The 22,569-nt window shown below is 40.8% G+C and overlaps 1 protein-coding gene across 1 annotated transcript in view; it reads right to left on the bottom strand.

Moving 5' to 3' along the window:
* The window catches only part of MED13 (mediator complex subunit 13), a 55,554-nt gene extending 34,805 nt beyond the window's left edge, over positions 1-20,749 (bottom strand). Inside the window, exons 1-3 of the mRNA XM_069874114.1 lie at positions 20,561-20,749; positions 18,388-18,622; positions 8,708-8,876 (exon numbers count right to left, since the gene is read on the bottom strand). Of these exons, the coding sequence (XP_069730215.1) occupies positions 8,708-8,876; positions 18,388-18,622; positions 20,561-20,626 (470 nt within the window). The 5' untranslated portion in view covers positions 20,627-20,749. The remainder of the gene's footprint in view (positions 1-8,707; positions 8,877-18,387; positions 18,623-20,560) is intronic.
* Between the last annotated feature and the right edge of the window lie 1,820 nt (positions 20,750-22,569).

Genomic DNA, 22,569 nt, shown 5'->3' on the forward strand with positions numbered 1-22,569 from the left:
GTTAAAGCATTGCTAACCCTATCAAAATACTTAGCATACCCTTATAAATTGCACACTTTCTCCTGCCATTTCCTAGATAAGGAAAATAGACGTTGCAAAGCAAAATTACTGTCCCAGAACTGATGGCTGTCACAATTAGGATTCTATCATTTCCCCTCCAGTGGGATAGAACACACCTTGTTTAAGAGCACAAACACATCAGTTTCAGTTTTAAGTCTCTAATTAATATGCATCATTATTTCAGATGGTTACAAAACATTTGCCAAAAATTGGTACATCTTGGCCAGCACCCAGAAGCCCTCAGGGCATTTTGACCAAGAATCAATATATCATGACTGGCTGACAACAATTATCAAGAGCAGCAACAGAGCTGAGAATTTCCAACTGATGCATCACTGCTGCCCAAACAGAAGTACCTCCAAATACTTACTCTTCACTACAGACTATTATGGTATATCATTTAAATAAATTCCAAGTAGCAAAGAAGCTCCTTTTGAAGAGGTGACAATTGCCTTCTACAGTAAATTCTTGGGCTGGAGAACACAGTCTTATAATTAAATAGCTTCTTCTGGAAATACAGATTTAAACAGAAACAATTTTTAAGGTGACACACACCCCAAGAGGCCCTAAGTCCTTTTGTATTCAGTTATTTGCCTTTTTTTCTTTTTCCTTTAAACAGCTTGAGACACAACACTATAGCAACCAGCATAGGATAGAAAACAAAACGTGACTGCCAAAGAGTAATTCTTGAGGAATTACATACCTGACCACATGCTCCACATGCACTACATCGTCCTCTGCTCTACCATATATTACACCACACTCTTTGTGCTTTGTCGGGCAGCCCTCTAAGGCTTTTCATCAAGGAGAAGAAAGAGAAGCTGCCAAGCCAATTGAGGCTTCCCCAGCTAACAGAAGAAAGGCAGAAGCAGCTCCCTCAGGACAACCCATCTACTACCTTTCCTTTCTAAGTACTGGTTCAGAATAGCTCTCTGTGACTATATCCATCTTCCAGGTACAGCCAGAACACTGCAATGGACTAATAAGAAGCAGCTTTCTCTGCAGCCACCTTCACACTCATACTGCTTCAGCAGCCAGTATAATTTCAAATACAGTATCTTCAATTTCCACTCACCACCCATAGTCCTGAATCAAACTCCATAATCTTAATCCAGACTAGAAAGGAGCAGGAAATTAAGTAGGCATTTGCTGCAATAAGCAAAATATTTAAGTAACATACTAAAATCAGATTGTTGTATTAACACAGCACCAAATATGATTGTCAGGAAAAACATTTTAATTTTCTTGTTTTAAGAAATTAAAAGATAAAGAAAAGAAAAAAACACAACACAAGGCAACTACACACATTATTTCAATTAGTAAATACTTCAAGAGCTTTCCTTGGTTTTGTTTGTGAAGTGCTGGGGGCTGAAGGCAATAGAGGACAAGAGAAATCAGTTCCTAGTTTTCTCAGAAGAACATGCCATCATACACACTCATTACACTGCAGTACTACTATCTATGATAAGAGTTTGAATCATCATTAATCAAGTCAGAAACATGCATTTCCTGCCTGTGGCTACAAGTTCCCCTCGAACATCAGGGTTTGGATCCACCCCATCAGAAGGTCTACACTTCAAGCAGACACAGTGGCATTAATATCCTTAATGTGAAAGCTCTAAGAAATCCAAACAAATCCACATCTACATTTTTCTAGCAAGTTACATATTCTGTATCCTAACATGAAGTAATAAGACCTCAAAATACAGTTGCTTCTCTAACTACTGACAAAAAGATGGGAACAGCAGCATCTCTGAGTAACTCCCTATGGTCATAAAGGTAAATATAGCAGAAAGCTGATTTTGATGATAACACAAAGCAAAAAACATAGCTAATAGCAAAGTAGAAAAAACCTTCCAGTTCAAAGCACATCACTAACGACTACTGTCAAAAGGCTCTCCAAAATATTTTCCACACAACTGAGAATGTTTTGATTTTAGTTAGACCTGCAAGTTAAAAATATTTATTCCATAACCAAGTTCCTGCACTAAAACAAATACAAATGTAGCAAGTGACCTGTATTCCAGAATAAATCATATTCACCTGAAAGACTTCAACATTTTTAAATTAACTTCACTATTAATGAGCTTTGCTTCATCCCAATAAAAACAAGGTTGAAACAAAGGATTAAATTTTTGTACACCACTAAAGCTATAGTATGATGACATCTTACATAGAAGCAAAGCTGAAATTTTTCAGGATGCATCTAATAGTTTATATACACACAAAAAAAGTAAATATTTGTCCAGATACAACAATTACAAGCGATAATACAAAAACTTCGCTTATGTTCCTGTATTTCAGAACTTAAATGAGACTAATAAACCTGTCATCTTATATTTTAGCATCCTTTAATTACTGTGGATGCAAATCACAATTATCTGAACTTGAGCTTTCACAATGAAATGTGTGCTATAAAGAATAAGAATCCAGAACATATTTGGAAAACAGATAGTAGCTAGACGTTATTTCAAAGACATCGTAACAGCTTTTGGTGTATTGCTCTTTCCCATCCTGAAACATTTACAAACATTTGTTAAGCCAGATTTTTTTCAAAGTTCAAAATTTAAATGCATTATAACATTTTTATTTAACAAAATCTGAAGTATCTGCATGATTTTGTATTATCTTATTATTCAGTGATCAAGAGCATAAATTTATTGTGGAAAGCTAAAACACAAGAGCCACATCAGTTTTTCATTTTGCCTGATGAACCAACTACCACTGTGACTTCAGCCAAATAAGAGAAAACTGCTTTGTGATGTAAAGTGCTAAATTTGTCTGCTTGTAGTCTCTGTAGCAACCCAATATTCCAAAGAGACAATCATGTGATCAATGCTCTCAGCTCCTGCTGTTTATCCTGCACTGTCCTACTTACAGCAGCTCTCAATTCCAGCTGTCTACAGTAAAAGGAAAAACATCACCTGCTCTCCTGCCGGTGCACGATGCCAGCACAGGCTCATTAGAGCTGTAGTGTAAAAATGTTGACATTGTTTGATTTAAAGATTAATATACGAAGGAAATTCAGACTGCAAAGAGTTGAGCAGACTTAACAGAAAATATTCCAATAGTATTAAGGAAGAGCCATGTAGTTTCGGCTACTAAGGCTTCAAATTAAATATACAGAAATGAATGCAAAACTTGTGGCTGCACGGTTTTCTTACATAATTAACTCTCACAAATGAAGAGCTTTGAGCTTTAGCACTCAGAAATCTCCACATTTGGTTCCTTAATAATAATTCACAGCATCATTCTAGAGGGAGCAAGAAGCAAACTACTCCATTCCTCTGGAAAGAGGACCCATGGGAAATATGACAAAGGCAGCCAAACAGCGGGATAAGGCAGAAATGTGGGCTCGGGACCAAAAGCACAGCATCCCTTTGTCTTAAGGGCGGTGAAGACCAAATAGGCAATAGCTGATCTCATTCATGCTGCTACATTATCAATACAAACATCTCCGAAGTAGGCAGAAAGATAATTTCTATGGTCCAATTGAAAAAATATCCCCACCCCCTGCAGCCAAGGCCATTCAAGACTGCAGATTTGCCAATACACTTCCTCCAAATTCAGGAATCCCATCCATTGTGGCTAGTTTTACCTCTTCCTCCTAGCAAGACGAGGTAGAGAAAGAAAAATAAATATATTCAGAACTATGATAAGCACACCTTCAAATCAAGATAACCACATGTACAAAGGCTTATAAAAAAAATTGGATCTAGAATATTTTTCAGCAGTCATTTCCCATGAAGTCACATACTGATTATTTACATCAGGTAGATAAAGTAGTACTGCCATGAAAAAAAATAAAAGAACAGTGGACTGGCATTATAAAATCCTGTATCCAGGCTGCTAAACAGCATTACCTGTGAAACCTGTGCAACAAGTTTCATTTTGTAAGCTCTGATAAGCTTATCACTTCTGATTTTCCAAGTTGGTTTTTGGTTTTGGGTGGGTATTTTTTGTTTGTTTGTTTTGAGCGAGTGGTAATTTTTTTGTGTGTTTCTTTGTGCTTTGCTCTTCAAGTGAACTTGTCAGACAAAACAGAACCATAAAAGTAACATAGTAGCTTCCAGTATTCTAGATTTTCAGTTGTCTATCGGATCCACCCACAAAATCAGGATTACTCAATTATTTGCTTACTGGTATTTCAATTGTGTTAAAGTTTAGCAAGTTGAAGTTTTGGTAATAAGTACAGGAGATATCACCCACATAAGCACTTCATATTTTTGTTTCATTATGAGTAGCAGATTTAATCTCAATTAAGGAATTCTATCAAAACCAGCTTTTAATCTGACAAGTTTCCTAAATACATTTTTTCCAGGTACACACTATTATTTTACCATCCAGCTGGCAAGAGGAAGTCTCATCCGAGGGCTGTTATTTGAGCAGTCTAACCAGGTAGACAGGCAGTTGGAGATTGTGATCTGCTGCATCCATCTCATACATTTATAGAGTGGATTTTTGAATAAAGCATCCACAACCATATTTCTGAACGCAGCAATAACAACACAATAAGTTGGAAAGGAGAAAAAGAGAAAGACATTCCTATTTGTCAAATGTTGTAATTTAATTTGCAGTCATTTAAACCACATTATTGAGCTTCTGTAACCTGCCTGCTTTAAGCGACTGAAAAAGGTCGTGACAAATAGCAAGGCAATGATTTCTTTTCCTGTTTGGTTACAGCTAAGACCATTAGCAAAACCTTCTCTTTGGTCTTCTATAGGACTGTTCTGCTGACCCCCATCATCCGTTCCTAAAAACTGAAAATCACCAGCTTAGAAATGAGCAACAACAAAAAGCCCACCGCACATGCCTTGGGGAGTGAGCTACTCCAATTCCTGCCCTATCTAAAAACAGAAGTGGAACCAGCATACTTGAAAACCTCAGACAGTCTCCTCGGGCATGGTAATTGTGACTTGTTCTAACAGATCAAATATCACCAAATACATAACTGTCTCACTTGTCTCAGTGCTGGTTTTAGACTGAGGAGGAGCAGGGGGAAGAAAGTGCGGGTCATTGTTGTTACCTTGCAGCCTCATCAACCTGCACCATGTGTCCGCATAACACAAACATCTGAGGTTTGTGCTTTTTCCATAGCAAAAGTTTTTAAGAGATATTAAACGATAAGATGAGCTTAGTTTAATAAGTTTGCTGGTTTTAGATGCCATATCATTAGACATAATTAAACAGTGAACATTTAAACCTACCTAATTCTTACTTTCTTGCTCATCTACTCACATGCCACAGCGGCATCAGCTTACAAACATTAAAGGATGTCCTTTCAAAATCAAAATATATGCAATGCAGTGATGAAACGGACTCTTTTTTTTTATTAATATAACCTTAAACAAGGAGGAAAAATAACAGAGCAACAAAGGAAGCTGTGAGTGCATGAGGATCTGTCACCACAGCCAAACACCAATTAGAAATCACAGCCTTACTTCTGCTGCACTACCACAGACACACAAAAAGCTAAACATGCCTGACTTATCTGATTTCCCAACAAAAGAACACAAAACCCCACATTCTGGAACCACAAGCTTTCAAACAGTACTCAGAAAAATCCAGAGGGGATCAGCTTAAAATGAAAGAAGTGGCTCTAGTAGCCCATCCTTCAAAGAATAAGTGAAGAAGTAGGACTGCACATCACTTAACCAAAGCTGCAGAAAGCATGTGTTAAGAAATTACCTCCACAGTCAACAGGACCACTTACTCAGCTTCTAATCAAAGTCTCTGGAACTAAAGATTGCCAGCAAGAACAACCAACCTTACTGAAATCAGAGAGAACAAGTCTACAGAGCAGACAGCCAAGCCCCAACAGGCAGGGTAGCATAAGCCACAATTTAAAGCAGGTTCATGGCAGACTTCACATCCCCAGTATACTGAGCGCCTTTAAATTATACCAGCACATGAATTCTATCTCAAGGTTTCTGAATGTTAATGCAAGAACAGTCCCAAACAAAGCAAAGCATAGGGGATGAAAGTAGGTACTAAAGGTAACAGTAACAAGGTCTGAAACGAAGCAAGATACCACTCATGCAGGGATACCTGAGAGCTGAGCAAAGCCTTCCTATTTTTGGGTACACACAATTTCTTCCTATACTTCTCCCACTATTCAATGTTTTCTAAGAAGGAAAGGATGAATTAAAATATACCAACACCATCACAGGTAACTTTCTCCTTCCTTAAGGATGAATTGAATCAACACAAGCAATACAGAGCGGTAATCAAAACCTTCCTGAACAGAAAGGCTTTCCCTGTGACAGATGCAATACCTGCCATGTTCACGTGTGGCCAGTTCTACATAGGAGAAGCACTACTTTGAGGGGAGATACACATATTTCTAGCAGTCTTCTGAAAAAGGCTCTATTCTTCCTACATCAAGCAGCTAGTATGACATGCTTGAGATCAGTGTTATGCCTGTGACTATTCCTATTTCTTTAAAGATGGTGAAAATGCCCAAAAGACAAAAATATAGTTTCAAAACTGTTGGCATTAAGATTCTTGCATCCATAATCGTGAACAGAAGAATGATTTTGGGGAGGAGTTGATGGTGGTTTGTTTTGGTTTTTAAATTAAGTCAGGCACATCTACAAAAAAAGATGAAATTAGTATGGGTCTAGTTAATTAAATGGATCCTAAGGAAGGAAAAATATGCAAGAGCTGCCTAGAACTAACAAAAATTACACTTTAACTAAACCTCTTACCATTGTCTGGTAAGAAACATTAGCAACCCATGTGCAACGTTCAGAGCATTTTCTAGGGAGGCTGCAAGTCCTTTTATGCTGAGTTTGCTGCAGTGCCACATTTAACATTTGGTAAGAGAGAAGTGTCCCTTTTGACTAGAAGAGTATTCCAATCTATACAAGAGACCAAAATCCACTCAAACCGTTCCACTTGACATCGCCTCCTCAATCACAGCGACACAGTCTACAGAGGTGGCATCACAACACACCTATTTCAATCATTTGGGTTTCTTCCACAGAGGCCAGAACCGATGCCTCTGAACAGCCCAAATTTCCAGACAGTACAGACATTCCAAATTCTAGAGAGTCCTCGAAGGGGTGAGCCAAATATGCCAAGAGTATGCACATCTGTTAAGCATTCCCCTCACTTAATTTCATAAAAGCCAGTACTCAGAATATCACGTGGTATTGAGCTATCTGGTAGGACGCACTGATTTCTCTACAATTAAATTGTCTTACACAGATCTGTCTAATCTCTCTCCATATTTTTCCAGTAGTCCTGGACTACTCATGATCAAGTTGTCGTGTGGGTAAGTACACAATTCCTTCAGTTATTTTCATCAAGCACGCTGACCTTCTGACCTTCTTTAAAAAGAATCAGAGTCTCTAAATTAAACAAACATTGCTATTTTATTTTAAAAGCTTTCATCAGCTTTTCCAGCTGCTGCAGAGAGCTTTATAGAATTACTGTAAGAGATGCCATGCTATAACTAATGCTAGTTTCAAACGGCAATTTGCAAAACCAGCTCCTCAAACGAGGAAAGCCCAGACTGCGCCAAGACAATATTGGTCTAAACAGCTAAAAGTAAACTCTTTACTATCGATTTACAGCAACAACACATGGAAGAAATGGATGGACAAGGACACCCCAGAGAGGAAACATTTGCCCTGACCAGGGTGGAGAAAGATGCCCAGAACTAAGGACAAGTTTATACGTAAATTAAAAGGAGCATTTCACAACTGCTAACAGAAATACATACAAACATGTGCTTCTGCTTCTTTTGCTCCAGAACAGCTCTCCTTTTCATTCAAGTTTAAATTTATTACAGAAGATGACAACAATACCAACTCCACACCCAAAAAGCAAAGCCACTAATCTTAAAATGTCCAGCACAGAAGACTTAACACACACACCAGAAAAAAAAAAAAAAAAAAAAAAAAAGGAGACATACGCAAAACCCCCATCATCTAAGCTTTAAATTACTTTGGATTTTAAAAGCTGATTTGGGAACAGCGATTAAACTTGTTCCAGCTAACCTAGTTTTTATTCATTTCATTATTTATTGCTAGGCAACACAGACCGTGTCAAACCATGTTAGAACCATGAGAAGAAGTCCTTACAATTTAGATCAAAAATTCTCCTCTCGCCCTCCTCCCCCTCAATATGGAGGCCACATGTATTCTTTTAATACCAGTGTTCCCAGACAACCTTGTTTCTGACCAGGAGCTGACATTTCCAACTCTCTTTTCAATATCTTCCATAAGATGCAATTTATCCAAACCTCATGTGGTGCCTGTAAACAGCTCTCTAGATCCTGCTTGCTCAAAGAATGACTCTTAATATTTACAATCAGAATTATTCCCAATCGCTGCACTGGCAAGTCCAGAGACCAGGTACGTCTTCACACAATTATCCTTTTCGTCCTTTCTAGAAGGCTCTAGATTCTTTTCCACCAACTCTATTATCTTTGGACTGTCTATGAGTATCCATATGAAAAGACTGCCTGCTCCCTTTAGGATTGCTTCCTTTCATCATAAGGAAGTGCAGTAGTACTCCAAAAAAGCAAAAAACCAATAAAGATTAGAGATCCAGGTTCCCAAACAAACTATAAACAGAGCGCTCTTAATTAAATGTTTCTTCTAGGACAAACTACTTAATAAAGCAAATTAAAGCACCCTACCTTTTGTTTATAGGTTTTTCGTCTTTCTCGTAAGGCTTCACAAACCACTTCCCAATGCGTACAAAATTCCGATTCATTAAACACCTCTCCAACAGGTTGTGAACAGCTTTGAAAAGTAGAGTCCGACATTCGTAAGAAAGTCCATTCTCCCAAACACCATCTTCCTCTTCTGCAAGGCAAAGGGAAAAACTAAATTAGCGCTCAATTCCATCCTATTATTTCATGCATATATCACAACATCCTTTTCTCTCCCACAAGCTTTTAAGACATTCACAGGATAACACGCAACCAAAAAAGCCCGTAATATTCAGATAGCGACTCTGCTCACTTTACAGTAGTGCAACTGCTAGAAGCAATAAGCTATAAAAATGTCTTGTCTCCCACAAGAAACAAAGATTCAACAGTGATTTGCACACAACAGCATCAGTACGCTACATATCTCAGCCTGCAGGATCACTGTATACTGATTTGTTTGCACAGCGTCTCATGCTTTGGATAGTCTGAATTACTTACCCCGAAGAGTTACCTGCCTATTACTCTTAAAAATAAATTGCCCAAAGATAATTTTTTAACACAGCCTAGTGTCTTTAGTTACAATTCACTGAGGAAAGCTGGCCACAAATATCACTGATCAATTGACCCTCAATGTTCAAAAATTTGCTAGGGGAGGGGAAAAAAGTCCCACAAAATAAAATTCAGAAAACCAGTAAGAGCAACCTGACTCTTCCCAGAAGACACTCACAGCTGCAACATTTCCTTTAAATTCAAAATAAAAAAAAAAAAAGAGACATTTAAGCAGGATAGTTCTGCTTTCTGATCTATACACAGAAGAGAAAAGCAACAACCAGGAAGACAAAGCCCAGTTTCTACTGATAGGATTCTGAAGTGAAACACTGAGATCTTGCGTACCTCACAAATCAAACACAGTCATAGAATCCAACTTACACAAGCCAAGTCAATTTGCCAAATCGCAAAGCAAGATTCATTACAAGAAGCTGCAATCTATTCAAGCACTCTGGCGCATAATCAGTGTTTGAGCACAGTTTACAGGCTCTAGAAGCTTATGCACTCGTCCAAAGAATTACCATGGCATTACAATTACATTACACAAGAAAAATGAGGGACACATGAAAGTTTCTGTAGCATCTCTCGGTATAAATCTGATATCATTCATTCCCAGCAACACCACAATATGGAGGATAATATAAGAGAACTCAAGATCTTGTCCTTAAATTACTAGCAATCAGGTCTTTATCTTTACATCTGCAAATCTTTGTATATCATGTTTTACACGTATCCCCAAGGATCTGCTGCTGGTCTCCTTGGACTAACCTAGCATAGTTTTTCTTATAACAGCACTGCTTTTATACTCCAGGTAGCAGCAAAGACTGGAAGACTGTCTGACATAGATAAGGAGACATATTTTTACTTCAGTCTCTGGAATAATGTAGGTTGAAAGGGACCTGTGGAGGTCATCTGCTGCAAGTCCCACTCAGAGTTCAAAGCTAGAACAGGCTGCTCGTATCTCACGTTCATCACCCCTCACGCCTTCTCTGCACGCCTCCAAGAAGCAAGACCTGGATTCAGGTTTAGTTCTGCAGACAGGTCTTACAATAACGACCTGTCTGCTCACCTCTCCTTCACAGAGGATTTTGGTTCCAACAGCTTTCCACTAGTTTGCTCAATGGTCAGAAAACCTCAGTAACAGAGCCAAGTCCTTGCATTTTAAATCCCCCTTTGAAATACACCCCTTCACCTTTATCTGGAAGCCACTTACAAGATTAAAAGGTTGAAATAGTATTAACTAAAGTCTCAATATCCTTAAATTAGAGAGCATGTAGAAAACCAGACACCTAAGAGTTTTATTGAGAAAAAACACTTACAGATAATTACAATAAACAAGCTTTAAGACAAAGAGGACAGATAAAGGATTTTCAAGATGCTATTGCAACCAGAAGGTGGTGGTCGTATTTGTGTACTGCTAGATTCCACATAAATGAAAGTACGTTTCCATTCAAGATAAGTATTGTGAGTTAAAGAAAATTCCTCCCAGTATCCTTCTCTCCAAGAGACAGAAGAGTAAACAGACCTGCCCCATAATTTACAAATGAAGATGTGTGCATCATTACAGATGAATCATTACATGAAATAATTTTATGGTAAAGCCAAGGAAAATCAAGGAACCGCATTTCCTGCATCAGAGGCTACATGGTGAGTTTTCTGCCCCATTACCCTATTCCAGTTTCAAAGACCAGCAAAAACTTGCTGTCAAACACCATAAAGCTGCAAGATAATACAGTAACGCACTAAAGAAACATCGTACAAGCAGCTTGCAACAAACAGCAACAAAGGTCCAAAGTCAAAGGGTACAAAGTGCTTGTGCCAAGAGGACACATTTTTTCCCCAGCTGAGAGATTTGTGGACACACACAAGTGAGCGGCTCTACCCTACAGGCAGCTTTGCTGTTCAGCACACACCGCTCAACTGGTGGCAAACAAGCAGCTCAACAGAGCAAACATTAACTACAAAGCTTAATGATATTGGACTTTAACTGCACAATAAACTCCACACCATTTCAAAGGTTAAATAGTTGGTTTCTCTATGGCTTCTGTAATTTAAAAAAAAAAAAACAAAACCAAACCAAAAAACCCCAAAACACCAAAACCATTCTAATAACATCCCCTGCATCAACTACATATTACAGAAGGAAACAGAAAGAGCTATTTCCAGCCCGTATGTCTAATTTTGTTTTGACATACAAGTATACCAATAAGGAGAAAGATGCCGAAATCACAAAGATACTGCAGCGTAATTCAAAGCTTGTGTTTTGATGGTCATGCTATGGACACAAAGGAGAGGTTTTAATTTTCTGTAGACACTACAAAGCGCTAGGTATTTCATTTAACATTAATAGCTGTGCTGACAACCACGTTATGAACAAAAGCTTACATGCAAGAACTTGCCCCAAGACTGTAATTCTTAAGAGCTCTCCTAGCTGTCTTAGTTTATTGCTGAAACAGAGAGCTCTTAGATGAGCATAGTATGGGGGAAAGTATAAAGGATTAGATGGAAATGACAATTAAAACGTGACTATTTAAGCAGACAGCATGCTGCAAGCATGCCTACTGCTCAGGAAGAAAGTCTGGTACCCAAAATAAGACCACCTGTTCAAACCGAAGTGCATCTTGCTAGAGAAAGGAAAGGTTAAATAAGATGACAGTTAAAGAAACCCTCATTTCAGAACATTATTCAAATTCATGCAAAAAATAGCAGTAAGTGTTCTGTGTCTTTCTGAAGCCTATTTAGTCATCTCCCCCCAACCCCCCTTTTTAGGGTAGTGGATGGAAGGAGAAAAACATGACATCTGCTCACATCTCCCAGCTATTTTTCGTCTTCATTCAAATTATTGTTTCTCAACATCAGAAAAATCCTCCTACTTAATAGAAATTGTACAAAGTAAACAATTTTTTAAAAGAAAGGGAGAGGAAGAGGGACTTTTGTCTTCTAATCTTAAATTCTTAAACACAGTAACTGTAAATGTTCAACCTGATAACGATAATAAACCAAAACAAATTGTCGGCTCATTTTAAGAGGGCGTTAAGCCACAATTTCACTTCAGACGAGTGTTATCCACAGAAGTGCTCCAGAAACCTGAAGGTTACAAATATTTTGGTTTTGATTAGTTCTTAGTTGTTCAAACCAGTCAACTCCTCTGCAATGTACTTTCATATCAATTCACTGAATAAACATACATAGATGTCATCCCACAACAATGAATTTTGTTCCCTCCCTACTTACACCACATATTAAACAGAGTTTATCTTAACTGAAGCTAAAAATTATCAAGGGGTAAAGAATTAATGGAAACAAAGGCCAGGAAAAAGCAGTTTCCATACCACACACAAATAACAAACTTTTCTTAGCCAGCACCTCCTTGATACTACTCCCAGTCAATTTCAATTAATCAGCTGTAGGAAGCTTTTTGCTTTCAGTACTTTTATGTTCTGTTTCACATTCTCCACACAGTTCATCTGAAACAGTGAAGTTAATTTTAATGATTATTAAATTATTATAAGTTATTATATTGATTATTCAAGGATTGCTAACAAACAGATCTTTGCTTAATGACTGTTTTTTGCAAGAAATCCAATTTTGGATGTCTTAATCTTGAATTTCTTGAGCTATATTAAAACAGAGAAATATACAGTACTAAAAAATGGCATTTTCAAAAGCACTTTTAAAGAAGATGGACTTTCCCCCTTCTTCCCTTCAACACATAACTGGCCACATCAGTAAAGCACCAGTAAGCAGCAGCTCTTGAAAAGGTTGCATATGTTTACAACACCATTAAAAATACCTTCCTAATGGTCAATGAGCCTCTAAAATAAGCTGTGCAAAGAAACAACTCGCAGCCAAGACTCCACTTTGGACGGCATCCCCCTCATCTAATTGCCCAATTACAGAGGGAAAACCTATTCCTTAGTATCATGACTGAGATGCATCCTAAAAGTACTACTTACCTTCACAGGCTTCCTTCCTGTCAGCATTTGACAGCATGTCAGTTATAGAAACAGACTGATGCAAAACTGATTTATACAATCAAACTTCCTATATAAGCTTCAGATTACAAGGGAAGTATAATAAGCAAAGCAGTGTGAAATTGCTGCTGTGTACAATACTGTAATAACATGACAGAACGCTTCAAGCAAAGTTTTCTATTTAAAAAACAGATTTTTAAATTCAAATACTTTACAATTAAACAAAATTGCTCAAAGCAAGAATTATCCAGTTAACATAGTGGAAAATAATTTTGAGGGCCTGTATCCTGTATTAAATAAGTGGGAAGCAACAAATTTTGTATGAAAAATACATTTAAAAAACACCAACTTAAGAATCTGAGTAAGACAACTTAAGTTTGTTTCTAGTAGTTGCATCTGTTATCTACACTCACTGAAGAGAGTCTAGATATAAGACTCTAGATATCCAAACTAGCTGGAAAGTTTCGCCAGCTGAGAAGCAAGCCAAACAGGACCTACTGCCCAAAATACTATACTCAAAACATTCCACACCAATGCAAGTCAATCTCTGAAGTGCCAGTGCTCTCTCTGCACAGCAGCATGTGTTCCTAAATATTAACACTTTAAAAGTAGGAACTTTTTTGTAAGTGTGTAGCTATGCCTGTTTATAACAAGGTAACAGCTTTCCCTTACTGACTGTTGGCTGTAAACTTGGCTGGGCTGGGCTGCAAGGCTACAAGAAAAGCAAAGCTAAAAAACTTCCTAGCTAAATGCTTCAACATCCTCCAACGTCAACACTGTCTTTGAGTCATTCCACATGCAGATGTGTTTTACTTATGCTGTTAAATCTTACCCTGAGTGCCCATGGAGTCACTGCTCTTATTTACACAAGTGTATTATGCACATGACGTGGTACATAACGACCAACATGATACGATGCAAAATCTACATTTTCTGTGACAAAGCATTTTTCACCTCACTCCACAGATTGGGTCAGGAGAAAAGGGAAAAGGCAATGTTAAACACCACCTTTGAGCTGGTACTTTTACAAAGTCATAGAATTTTTACAAAGATCACTCAGGAAATTCTTGCATGATGCCTGTCAGCGGTTTTGCTTGAAGTGGACACATCTCTAGCATGGAGACTGGAGAAACGCTAGAGCCTTGATGCACTACGCAACAAAGAACACCCGTACTGCCTTTTTTTACGTACGCAGGAACAGACATGTCCACCACAGGTAAATCACTCAGCCTCACCATGCTGAAATCAGGTGCAACATTTCTAAGAAAGGATCCTATTTTTGTAGGAGTTACATAGTCTTAGGGAGCAAAGCCCACAAGCCACTGGCTGTGCCATTTTCAAAGCTGACTTTGCCAAGTGCTTGCAACTGGCAGGCTTTTTTGCAGAACCCTCAGTACGATAACTGGCTCATACTCCGGTATCCATTGCGTTGGAAGTAATGAGACACTGAATGCTGACATCAGCACAAACCAGCTCATAGATCTGTTTGGAGACAAGGATTTGATCTACAATACAAAGATATTGAGAACTACACAACACACAGAAGTCTTTGCTGCTACGACTGTTGCTGTTGTTACCAGACAGCATCAATATACAGACATTCCTCATTCTTTCAAGCTCTCCTCACGCCCAGCAAGCAGTTAAGACTGGCATTATTTTTATACACTTATCCCTCACACAAACATAAGGAAGATTCTCCAAAAAACCAAAAACTGATTAACTTGATGTACAACAGGCATGAGGAAAATACCTTAATTTTTGAAGTACGCTAACAAGATTTAATAGACACTAGAACAAAAAAAGGCACATCTTACAGCTCACAGTTTACAAGTTGCAGTTTGAAGGTCAAAGGCATATAGAAGCATTCCATTAATCAAATTGTAACCATTTCCATGGGACTGTGTCTTGTACATAATTCATACCCAACTGCTCTGAGGATCAAAACTACCTACTGCCTATTTTTTAAAAAAACAAGCCTATAGGTAACCACTTAAAAACAAGTATAAACCTATCTGATAAAATAACTGCTGATCAAACCAGTGAAAGACCATTGCCTTCAGAGATGTGAAGAGATGTCCTACTTTAAGGTTTGAGTTGCAGGAATTACTATAATCAAGCCTCACTGTCACTACAAAAACATAACCTTTGAGGTTGTCAGAGGATAAAATAACATTTCACTAACTTCTGTCTGCCTCTAGCTATGCTGGGGTAGAAATAGACTTATGGTTTTTTTGGTATTACAAACAGTAAGTAGCTTCCTGGGGAAGGAAAAAAAAAAAATGATTGAGTGAAGTCAATATTACTGATCAATCAGCATCTCTGAACAAGTCTCCTTTTGACATGCCCCCAGGCAACAACAAACCCTGACCGTCAACAAGACAGCTATCCAAGGCTTGATATGAGAATTCAGATATAGCCAGTAGCAGGCATTCAGACCTATCTCCAGGGCAAAGAACGAACTTCTAGAACGGACAGGCTGAAGAGAGAGATCTTTTATTTTTTAATCCGATACGCATAGATGTGCACCCACAAAACTGCATGTTCCCTTCTGAAGGGGACAAAAGGGTTCTCGAAGGCTGCCATATTTCAAATCCCCAAGGGTTGATAACCACGATGTGTTCACCAAAACTACACATCACCAAAATGCCAACCTCTCCTGAACAGGCATAGTTCACACCAAAAGGAGCCATAGTCAAAAGTTACTGACATTGCTCTGGCATATTCCAAACTACAGCTCTTTCAAGGCCACTTTTCCAAAAGAAGCCTCTCCAGAGGCACTAACAGACAGGCTGGCAGCACCAAGCTGCTCGTTGGCCCCTTCTCTTCCCCCCTCGCCCCATCTCTTCCTCCCCATGTTCACGCTCTTGCAGGGCAATTCTTCACCTATCAAGTAGCAAAGTTCTAAATGAGGCAGCACCTTAACCTTCAGCAGCAAACAATTTCCAATCAATTTTGCAGGTAACAAGCCTCTGCTAGGAAGTAATTTATCTTGCCCATTGAAAATGTAACAAGCAATCATTGGGAGAACAGGGCAATGTGAATTACTAGGAGAAATTGTGCACCAATGAAAAAAATCCATTAGGTCTATGACAAAGGTCAGATAACATTGTTTGGGTTCAGCCATAATTCTTTCTTGTATGAGCTTCACATTAAGATTTTGTGTAACGGGAAAGAAAAAGTGCAAGTGCAGGCACTCCTCAGCCTTCTCCTCCACAATCAAGCTGATTAATAACTTTATCAACTTCTAGTCAGAAAAGCCAAGCAGACTAACACACTCTAAGAGATTATAATGTCTCCTTTTAATTAAAAGAAGACAAAAACATGTCTGCAAAAAACAAGATGTCAGATACTTCTGCACATAGGCATAGGTAACAGTCTCAGGAGTGATAATCATTAACGTTGGAAAATATCTAACAGCAGGAAGTGCAGACGTCCACAGGTGACTGGAACACAAGAAAACACCCAAAACAATCGCAAAGACATGGCTGGGAGACACTAATCCTCTACTTGCGCTCTCCCTTACGCCCTAAGAAAGGCTAAGAGTTGATAAGTACCTAGGATGATACGTGCTTATCTACCTGCGTACAAGTGTAATTCCATAAAATCAAACACACACTGATCTAAAAGTTCAGCTACAAAACACTATTTTCAAAAGGTACCTCTACACTAAATCACTAGTAGATAGATTCAAAAGAGAACGCAAAGGAAGTTACTCAAAAAAATAACTTCGATGGCCAGGTAGTGCAGAAATGCGCCCTCCTAAGAGCTTAACTTTCATTTGATGTTCCACTCAAAAAATAGTGCAACTTACTTATCTCAACTTAATCCCACCAGCCTATGAAACGTACAGAGATGCTTTCGCGCAACCATTGGGCTTTGCTCAGGGCAGGCCCAGGACAAAAATAGCATTTACTCTGAGTTACATCTTAGTCACACAAAGGATGTTCCCTGCAGGTCAAGAATGAGGTTATTGACAGGGCAAAACAAAACAGCCTTAAATGCACTGAAACATCAAGAAACCTACAAGGTAAACCCATTATAAGACACAAAGTTTCTAGTTCCAGGACAGATGCCAATAGGAGCAATATCCCAACCTCAGCATTCAATTGCCCAAAGAAAGAAAGAACATTTTAGCACACAGGTTGTTTTTCAGATGATATTGGTTTTGCATGAAAATTCCGCACATTATTCAATTGTTTCAAGTCAGCTTCCTCAGTGGCACTTCAAACCATATTTGTTCTTCAGCTTATCCACAAACACAGGCAGCATTAACAATTTCTGGTTACTAGGTCACCAAACCTCGGTCTCATTTTACACTTCAGTAATCTCAATACTGTACATTATTTGAAAGGAAATTAGAGTGATGTGAATTTTTTTTTCTAGAATTAGTGCAGGCTCCCCACAAGACTTACACAGACAGCTTAAAAACCTAACTTCATCACCTTACTGGTAAGCATTGGAAAAACATTTACTTCAGGAATTGAAATCAACAAGTAAATATTTTCAATACAAGATGCCAAGTTGAAAGTACAACAGTATTGAGAAATATAAATATTGACAGTCTTTCAAAAGTCTAAGTTTGAGAGCAGGTACAGGTTCAGAGCACTGGGAAAGAGCAAGAAAGAGGTCATAAAAATTAGGAGGTTTAGAGGTTCTTGCACGCAAACAGCAAGCCGGTTTCAGATACCTTCTTTTGAGAGCTTCTCAATGATGATTCAAAACAACTCCATACGGTTCTAGAGTTCCCCAAATCTCCACAATTCTTATTACTTAATAAAACGGGCTTTACCATTTGAATTTGAAAGTTTTAATCTCCCAACAAAAGGGATCTCATCAAAACATGTTTAAGACACCACATTTGAATCACAGGCACGGTTTTAGGCACAGCTTTCCTGTGAAGAAGCTGCCAAAACTCATAGGCTTGGGGTCTTTTCCCAAAAGAAACAAGCCCAAGCCCACCTATAGGCAGGCAGTAGTGGTCTGACCACTGCACTGCTGTAACCATTTGGTATAGATTGTAGCGATAAATTTATCTATAGATGACAGTCCACCTAGCACAGAATTTCTATGGGCTGGCAGGAGACAGCCCCAAGTACCAGTATCCTTCGACTGAGCAAAAAAAAAGTATTAATTTCCTCCTACCTGAGAGATCATGATGAATAAGGTCAGCAAAGTTGGGGTCATCACCCCACCAAAATATCCATAGCTCCCTGCGTCCAGGTCTCTGGTCTCGGCGCCAAACACTGAGTACGTCTGCCTTCAGACAGCGACTGAAACTGCTTAAAATAGGGTCCTCTTCCGTGACCGGGAAGAGAATCGGGGCAGATGTTGGACCCTGCCATACGTATCGCTTCCATTTAATCCCAGTTAGATCAGCCTAAAGGAAAGACAAGAACAAGTGTCAGACGTTGAGGCAGGTACATCACAGACAAAAACACCCTGCCACAACGAGGTATGGCACAGGAAGAGGAGGGTGGAAGAGAGAAAGGATTAATCCAACATAATTTAACAGAAACCATACTTGTAAGTCTTGTGTACCTTAGAAGATAAACTGGAAATAATCAGGCATGCTGTTTTAAAATCTCCTTTAATAACTGCAGTAAAGCAAAAGCTCTTAATTTCCACTGCAGCTTTAAGATTACAGAGAGAAAAGTCAGATCTGATTTAAAATAAAGTGAAAAACGAGTGAATAATCTAATTATTTGCAGACTGCAACTGTCTAATCTCTTAAACACTTGCCTTAGCAAAGAACGTCATTCTTTTTGCTTACTTATGCACACACTACCTTTTCCATCCAAGATTACTCTAAGGAAGCAGGTAATACAATAAAAATCTAACTCAAGCGTACATTCTTCCAGTCACCTACTTCTTTGGAAAATTTCACAAGTTTCTCCATTGTAAAACATTCTCACACAGGAAGCCTCTCAAGTACACTTATTTTATCGAGAGCTACCACGCTTTTCACTTCTCGCACCACAATTTAAGAATTTAAATCCCGTTTTTATTACTAAATTATACATCAGACTTGTGTCCACATTATGATCCACTAAATCCCCTCCTAGGCAAAAATTCGGTTGATTTCATAAAGTTAAAGAGTTTCTACTACACGTGCTGGGAAACAGACAATTCCTAGATTATCGCCAATACGATCCCATACCAAGTTTTAGCGCTAAGTTTTTTTTCACATGGGGACAGTCACCTCAAGGCATGTAGTAGGGGCACTGCCCCAGGTTCTCTTTGAGAAGGCAGAACAAGGTAGGCTGGCATTTGCTAACTCATCACTAGGTTTTTTTTTTCCTTCCCAATATGACAACACACAAAAGGTTATAGCAACATTTAAACGTAACATGGCAGCCTTCCCACCTTCAGACCGAGAAGCAACCTAAATGAAAGGTTGGGAGTCTGCAACAGTTGATACTTGAGAAAGGCTCTAGGATTTAAAAATGCCAAAGTGGAGCTGCAGGCCCGATGCAGCCTTGCAGACACGTTCAGCCTGTCCAGAGTCCCCTCCATCCGAAAATTCTTAGCACCGCAGCTTGGCACAGGTTTTTACTTATAACGATCTCCAGAATAATAAATACCAAGCGGTCAGCTAAGATTAGCTAATTTGCATCAAAAAGCAGATGAAACACCTCAGCGCAGCCACCAAATATTGCACCACAGTGCAGTTAAATCCGATTTAACTTCGGGAGCTACCAAAGTCAACAATTTTGAAGGATCTTGTGCTCGGGTTTTAAAAAGACTACAAAATGGTGCACAACAAAACACGAGATACCACCGCTTCCCAGGGTGGGATCACCAGACCAGACCTCCAGAATAAACACAAACAGCGAGAGAGGTTGCTTTCAAAGCGAGGAATGAGAGGTTTGGGCTCGGATTCGCCTGGGATGTCACGAGTGGGGCGAGAAAAGGAGAAAGTTGCTGGAGACGTGGGGCTGGAGGGAGAAGGAGCAGCAGCTCTCCTTACCTCCTGCGAGAATATCGCGTTGAGGAGACAGGGAGAAAGGAGGAAAAGTTGCAGGGAAAGGAAGGGAAGGGAATAGGCGAGTTGGAGGGAGGCTAGAACCCAGGAAGAAAGCGGAGGGAGGGGCGAGGCGAGACAGACAGCGATGGAGGGGGAACCAGAGGGGCATGGGAGAGTTGGCTGGCTCCAGGCAGGGCCTACTCCGAGGACTCATCCAACAGAAGCTATGCTAAAAATGGCTGCTTTGCTTCCACTGCCCCTTCCTCCCCTCCCCACCTCCCCCCCCCCCCCAAAAAAAAAAAAAAACCCACAACCTCCTCTTCCCTTTTCCCTCCGAGAGCCGGCGCTTACCAGGCAGAAGAGGTTGGAATGGCAATCCTCCAGGCTGGCCCCGTTCGGCACGAAGCAGGAACTCATCCTCACAGCCACAACCCACACGCCATTATCCCACAGCCTCCGACAAGAAAGAAAGAGACAGACAGAGAGAGAGAGAGAGAGAGACAGACAGCGGGGGGGGGGGGGCCGGGGGGGGGGAGGGGGGACCATGCACAGCCACAAATAATAATAATAATAATAATAATACAATTAAATAGGGGATTTACATACAGACACACACACACACGCGCGAAATAGCGGCGGGATAAATAGCCCAGGAGGAGAGTGGTATCGGGGGGGAGAAATATATATTAAAAAAAAAAAAAAATTAAAGAAAAAAAAAAATTAAGAGAAACTCGGAACGTTTTCTCGTCTTCTGAATAACAAACGGGGGGGTAAAGCCGCCGTGGAAGGGGAGAACAGAAAGAGGGAGGTGGTAAGTAATCCAACGACGGGAGATTAAGATCGAAATCCTCCCTGTTCCTCTTGTCTTCTCGTTCGCATAAGGAGAGGAGGGAGAGGAGGTGAGGTGAAGGGGTAATTGATCCAACAAGAGAATAAAAACGGGGTAATTAATCCAGGGGGGCTAGGGGTAAAAATCAGCTGACATCCCTCCTTCCTCTCTTCTCAGATGCCAAGTAAGAGAAGTAGGGAAAAAAAATAAATAATCCAGCGAGGGGCAATTAATCCAGAATCCTCCCTCCTGTTCCTCCTGCTTCTTTAGCCACCAGACGAGAAAGGGGCAAATCGTGGAATGACTGGGAAGGGTTGGCTGTGGGAGGGAGAAAAATCCAGGCTCGTCTCTTCGGAGTCCGAGGGCAACAGGGTGTGTGTGTGGGGGGGGGTTCAGATTCTTCTCCCCTGCTCCAAAAATATTCCAAATAAATTAAAATTTAAAACCATAAAAACAAACTTCAGGGCCCAGAGTCTGAAGGATTCGTAAAGGCAGGACAAGAAAAATTTCCTGGGGGGGACCCCAAAAAACCATCTGCGGGGGCAGAATGGGGGGTGGGGAGGCGTTCCTTGAGAGAAAGGCCTGAAAAAGTGTCCTCAGCAGCCGAGAGGGGGGTAAAATCCCCCTGTGGAAAGCCCCCCTTTCCCCGAAAAAAGGAAAAAAAAAAACCCACGGTCGAGGGCGAAACCAAAATATCCTCCTTGGGGTAAAAAAAAAAAATAATAAAAAGGAAAAAGGGGAGAAAAAGGAGGGAGAGGGGGGGAAAAAAGGAGGGGAGAGGGGTGGGAAGGAGGGAATCGCGGGTGACCCTCCGAGTCTCTTCGGGGGAGGCCGGAGGAGCCTCCCGGGCGCTCGGCGGCCCCTGCGGGGGAGGAGGAGGAGGAGGAGCGGGGTAAAAACGCAGCGTCTTCCGGGGGGGGCTCGTCCTCCGTCTCCGGCGTCCTCCGGGGAGCCCCAGCGAGTCCCCGGGGCCGGGCGGGTGTCGTCAGGGCCGCCGGGGCCCCGCGGGAGCCGGGCTGCGGGGGGGCTGCGGGGCGGGCAGCGCCCCCTCCACGGCGCCGGGGAGCGGGGCGGGGCCGCCCCCTTCGGGAAAGGCAGGAAAAAGGGCGAGAAAACAGGAGGAGGAGAAGGGGAGGGAAAAAAAAAAATTAAAAAATAAAAAAAAAAAAAAAGAAAGAATGAAGGCGGAGGAGGGCGATGCGAAACGCTCGCGTTCCCACGGCGCGGGGGAGGGCGGCTCCGTCCCTTGTGTCGAGCCCCCCCCCGAGCTCGGCTTCCTCGGCCCGAGCTGGGTCGGGGCCCCGCGGTTCCCGTGCGGGGGACGCGGCTGCGGGCGGCTCGTCGGCCGCGGGAGTCCCGGTCAGCGGCGCCTCAGCCAGCGGCCGCCCCGCCGCGGCATCGTCCCGCCCGGCCCGCTCAGCGCGTCTCCCCCATGGCGCGGCGCGGGGGGAGGGGGCGAACGACAGAGAGAAAGGGAGGGGGGGGTGGTGGTGGGGGGCGTTCTTCGCCCGCTTTAATTCCGAGACCCTTT

Source organism: Phaenicophaeus curvirostris, chromosome 21 (assembly GCF_032191515.1).
Source record: "Phaenicophaeus curvirostris isolate KB17595 chromosome 21, BPBGC_Pcur_1.0, whole genome shotgun sequence".
NCBI classification, from domain to species: domain Eukaryota; kingdom Metazoa; phylum Chordata; class Aves; order Cuculiformes; family Cuculidae; genus Phaenicophaeus; species Phaenicophaeus curvirostris.